Consider the following 5,239-nt stretch of genomic DNA (forward strand, 5'->3'; position numbering starts at 1 on the left):
GCTATTTTCTGCAAGTACCGCTGCTTCGCCTCTGGACGCAATCGGTCTCTATACAGTCCGTTCTCTTTTAAGCATCTTTCTTGTAGTCGTTGTTCCAACACAGTGTGTTTGTTTTGATTCGTAGACCCCGAAAATGGCGCTGCGCTCCCACAATGCATTGCGGCGTGACGTCAACTCCAAAGGGACACAGCCACAGAATTGGGACACAGCCGTAGCCACAGCTGCCCTGGGGCAGACTGACAGAAGCGAGGCTGCCATATCGCGCCATTTAACATTCAAAATTGTGTTTTAAATATGACAAATTACAAATATTTTACTAAATGTTGTAAAAATGACTCGAAAAAACATGTTTTTGTAAGGTTTTGAGCTAAATGTGGAAAAATGTTGCCGTTAATTTCAGCATGTTTCACTTTACAAACGGCGCCCCATAGTTAAAATGCAGCCACCAAATAGCGAGCGACAACAGATGTCGTCAATGAGCATAGGGAGGGAGGTGATAGAGCCTCGCTTAAACCATCCTGCTACATGTGTGACGTTGATAAGGTCTCATAAAGTCTGCAAATTAGGTCAGAAGCTACATTGTAACCAAATGCAGACAGACTAGCTAATATCACCTGTTACTTTTATCAGTGAACTCGTGCTTCATGACGTGTCCTAAAGGAAAGTGAAATCAGCAGGACTGGGAAGCATTTGTGCAGGGTGTCCAGAACTTTCTTGCCAATCAGAGAGCAGAGAATTATGCTGAGCTTGTGTATAACATGCTGGAAGCATTTCAGCTCATGAGTACCAGAATGTCAGTGGAGATGCACGTTTACATTTCTCATCTCAACCAAATCACGGAGATGTCATCGATGAGCAACTTTTAATCTGAGCGTGATGGGAAAATACTGTTGCGTGTCCCTCAAACATCTTTTCTTTAGAGCTTAAGTGGCAGGAATGTGCTCTAACGCCGAATAGAAACATCAAAACTAACATTCTGGGAGAAGGAAAAAGGATCGATTGGATAGTTTGGTGATGTTCATCTCAAAAACGTGACGAGCAAATGTGAGTCGGTCTGCTTTCATTAGCTGAAATGTTTCGATCCGATGGATCTGGGGTGAGTCCTCCGGAAAAAGCCGAGGTCTTACGACGGCTCGCGAACACTCTGGTGTCTTAGCAACCAGTGTGTTTGAAATCTAAGTTTCCGATGGGAGCAAATCCTCAGCTAAATTGTAGCCACCGCTGAGCCAAAATGCTTAAAAATGAACTACTTTCAGAGCGCCTCGCCAGAGCCAGTCTGGAGAAGCGTCGCAACATAGAGACTGAAAGAAAAGAAAGGATTTTTAATGACAAGCTGAGGACGATCGGGGTGCGTGTTTGAGGCTCTGCTGTGGGTCTGAATTAAACAGAAGTGGAAAGTCCGCGGCAGAGGAGCTTAACGCACTGTGTTTGTCTCTAAATGACTGTTCTACAGGTTGACAAGGAAGCCCTAGATGAGCAGGTGAGAGAGAAAAGGGAACAAGTAGAAGCTGCAAAAAAGGAACAAAACGCTTATGGTGAGTTACTTCAAATTTGTTTCCTGATGTGATGTCGTTCAATCCTTCATTAAAGTCAACTGTGATATATGTGTGTCATGTGATCGTCATGCAGATGCTGATATGCTCCGTTATGGCAAAGTAGCTTGCATTGTCGACAGCCGCCAAATGAAGGAGAAGCGTGCACTGGAAAAAGCCGTTGTCGCCTACAGGCAGCAATACCAGCACCCGGAAGATCAGCGAGAGTATGATTTGAATGATCCCAGCCGTATTAAAAAAGTAGAGCAGAGTGATGCACAGATGATGCCTCCTGGCCTGGTGGGTGAAGACCCAGAAAGTAAGATCAGGCAGCAGAACCAGAGGGAACAGCTCAGAGAGTGGCTCACCCAGCAGCAGACTGAGCAGGCAGCGGAAAGGCATCAACAAGAGCTGGAAGGTGGGTTTTGCCTTAAAACCATGCTTGATACACATGCTCAGTTCAAACACAAAAGTCAAGCTCACATCATAGTCTCTACTGAAATTTTTAGAGCAGCGTTATGACCAAAGCAGAGTAGAAATGGACAACAGAGCTGTGCAACTTCAGAGCCTTGAGATAGAAAGGAGAAAGGCAGCTGCCATCACCACTAAAGACTTCAATCGGTCTATGGTGAGTCAGAGGAATTTAACTGCATTAAACGCTGCTATAGGCTTCAATAAACATTTTTTATTTCCACCTTGTTACTCATGTGTCTCCACGGGCAAAGGCTGAAGAAAAGCGCTGTCAAGACAAAGAAATCAATGGCAGGCAAAGCCAGTTTCAAGGTACCCCGAGTACGGTGGCCGTGCCCGGCCTGAGTCCCAGCAGTGACAGGAGAACAGCTCCTGAGAGCCTGCAGCAGATCATTCAAATCCAGAAACATCAAATGGAGGAGAAGAGGGTAAAAAAAAAAATACATGTTTGCACTCAAAGTGTGGATTATTTAAAAGGTAGCCCATATTAAGCATTTTTCTCCTAATGTGTGTGTTGTCTGCGCATGTAAAGAGAAAAGAACTGGAGAAGAAACATGAAGAAGAGTGGCACGATCGCGTGCGCCTGAACTCAGCTCGTACCACTCTGCTTATTGAGCGGCAGCAGGCACGAATGAACAGGCAGCTGAGGCGAGACCTGGACAGCGCCAACGCCCAACTGGCCGAAACACACAAACAACAGTAAGTAACTTTTGAGCAAAATTGTTTTTATTAAATTTAACACAGTGTACACTGTCTCGCTGTTTTTAACAACGCTTCATTTTTAAGGAAACCAGACATTAAAAGAGGATGTATTGATGACAGCTTCTTCTCCAAGTTCAACACCTGCAGCAGATGAGGGGTGATGCACTGCTCTGATACCAGTGATGGTGTTACATAAAAAGAACAATGAATAAACAGCTGCTTTTATGTGAAATGTAGTTCAGAACATTCACGTTTGCATGATTTGAAAACTATTAATAAAATTTCAGATACTGCTTTAAAAAGTAGCCTCTGAAAGATGATTACTTTTTGTGTTTCAAGTCTTTCGCGCAGTTTTTCCTGCATAAGCAAATATTAATTACTAGTCAGTTGAAGGCATAAGTGTTAAAATTACATTCAAGTAAAAAGTCTTACAGATGTTTTTTAAAAAAAAAAAATGCTGTCTTTAAAGGAAATTGTTCCATAGGTCATATGATTTAAAACGCACACAAAAAAGCTACCTGTCACGCTTATGCAACATGTGAGAGAACCACAGAGAGTAAAACAGCAGTTAACAGCTCGATCACTTAAAGCTGTGTGACACCGTTACTGTATTTAACATGGCATTGTGAGTCTGTTCTACCTTTTTTAAAGGCTTTTTTTCCCCCCACAGTAGCCGACATGTTATGACACATTATTATTTCTTTCATTACAAAACATTGTGGGGAACAACACTATATTTGTGCCGACCACAAACCTGCTCAGTGGCTGTTTCAGCAGTTTTTGACATTTACACTCATGATTCAGCTTCGACTGTCCTACAAAAGGCCCCTTTCACAGCAGAAAGGACTGCTTGTATCATTGTTTGTTGTTTTCAAATGCAAGTTTACTACTAAAAGGCATTTTCAGAGACAAACTTATCCCATCTTCTCTGCCACAGAGACAGCGCTTTCTCCTTTTGCTCGGGACTCAAAGAACTATACCTGAAACACAGACACAGGAACATCAGTCACCCAAAAGCATGCTAGCGCACACAATGCAACTACAAGTCACATCTTAGCAGAGCTTCACCTGATAGAGTTTATGGCCAGCTGTTTAAGGGAGCCTACATGGGAACGCATGCCCCCCAAACCAACGAAAGCTTCATAGAAGTCATAAGAGAGGCCAAATGCACCAAATATGGCGGGGTCATCAGAGCTGATGACAAACGGGTGGTTTTCAGACATTAGTGCAGCAGCTGGATGGTTTCGCAAGTCTTTGACCAACTTCAACACCTGGGTAAGGGTATGTGGAGGAAGAAGATGAGACAAACAGGAAAACATTACCATCCATGTACAGCAGGGGTGGGCAACTCCAGGCCTCGAGGGCAGGTGTCCATGCAGGTTTTAGATGTGTCCTTGAACCAACACAGCTGATTTAAATGGCTAAATTAGCTCCTCAACATGTCCTGAAGTTCTCCAGAGGCCTGGTAACGAACTAATCATGTGATTCAGGTGTGTTGACCCAAGGTGAGATCTAAAACCTGCAGGACACCGGCCCTCGTGGACTGGAATTGCCCATCCCTGATGTACAGTATAGTGGCAGATAGCAGTGTACCTGGTTGGAGATGGGGCACACCTCCACAGCAACCCCATATTTTCTAGACCACTCTTTGGCGACTGGATGGCGCGTTAGTGCAAATCCATGTCCAATGCGTGACGTATTAAAGAGAAGAGCATCCAATATGTTCTGATCTACTTCCGTACCCTGAGAATCTGCACACAGTAAAGACAAAGAAAATGAATGACTTACAAATACTCTTTTGCACTCTCTGGATTAAACATATAGTAAAGTTCACATTTGTGCAGTTTTACATATGGGGGTTAAAAACAAACTTGTGATTGTTATACTGGTACACTGGAATCATGATGAATTCTCACTTGTCTCTCCAGCATGGAAAAAGAAAGGAAGTGGGACCCCTCTCTCTACAGGGAGCGACAAGGCATCTCTGTAATACCACAGGGGTCTCCCGCCATCCTCCCAACCCACCTGTAACGCAAACACAAGTTTTCGTGTGTTCTTGTTTTCAACATATATAGAAGCCATGACACCATTTCAGTCCATTTGGGATCTTCCAGCATGTTTTGTTTTCAATGATTTCAAACTGTAAAAGTGTTTCTTACCAGATCAAAACCAGCCATGATATCAGGAAAGTCTCTGTACAGCTCCATAGCCTGCTCCACAACTTTAAGCATTGTGTTAGTGTTTATTGTCCTGAAATACACAGGAACAGAATACTTTATCAACTCCAGTTGCTCCAAGACGGTAAGAACAGTAACTAACTAAATTAAATAAGTTACAAAATATAACAAAATAGCTCCAATAGTTACAACCCAATCGCTTCCGTTTATCCTTTTTTTTCAGGGTCACGGGGGGCGCTGGAGCCTATCCCAGCTGTCATAGGGCGGGTACACCCTGGACAGGTCGCCAGTCTGTCGCAGGGCCAACACACAGGGACAGACAACCATTCACACTCACATTCACTCGCACATTCACAC

General features: G+C 43.7%; 2 protein-coding genes across 2 annotated transcripts in view; one reads left to right on the forward strand and one right to left on the reverse strand.

Moving 5' to 3' along the window:
- The first annotated feature begins 1,148 nt into the window (after positions 1-1,148).
- Positions 1,149-3,076, forward strand: ribc2 (RIB43A domain with coiled-coils 2). The gene is made up of 7 exons (XM_005734765.1): positions 1,149-1,348; positions 1,454-1,535; positions 1,630-1,950; positions 2,042-2,160; positions 2,258-2,431; positions 2,536-2,702; positions 2,790-3,076. The coding sequence occupies exons 1-7, from the start codon at positions 1,232-1,234 to the stop codon at positions 2,857-2,859; spliced, it is 1,050 nt and encodes a 349-aa protein (XP_005734822.1). The 5' UTR covers positions 1,149-1,231; the 3' UTR covers positions 2,860-3,076.
- A 75-nt stretch (positions 3,077-3,151) lies between these two features.
- Positions 3,152-5,239, reverse strand: part of ada2a (adenosine deaminase 2a) — a 5,831-nt gene continuing 3,743 nt past the window's right edge. The window contains exons 6-10 of the mRNA XM_005734766.1: positions 4,865-4,955; positions 4,622-4,730; positions 4,299-4,456; positions 3,774-3,976; positions 3,152-3,685 (exon numbers count right to left, since the gene is read on the reverse strand). Of these exons, the coding sequence (XP_005734823.1) occupies positions 3,595-3,685; positions 3,774-3,976; positions 4,299-4,456; positions 4,622-4,730; positions 4,865-4,955 (652 nt within the window). The 3' untranslated portion in view covers positions 3,152-3,594. The remainder of the gene's footprint in view (positions 3,686-3,773; positions 3,977-4,298; positions 4,457-4,621; positions 4,731-4,864; positions 4,956-5,239) is intronic.

Source organism: Pundamilia nyererei, unplaced genomic scaffold (assembly GCF_000239375.1).
Source record: "Pundamilia nyererei isolate P.nyererei 1_Seehausen unplaced genomic scaffold, PunNye1.0 scaffold00060, whole genome shotgun sequence".
NCBI classification, from domain to species: Eukaryota; Metazoa; Chordata; class Actinopteri; order Cichliformes; family Cichlidae; genus Pundamilia; species Pundamilia nyererei.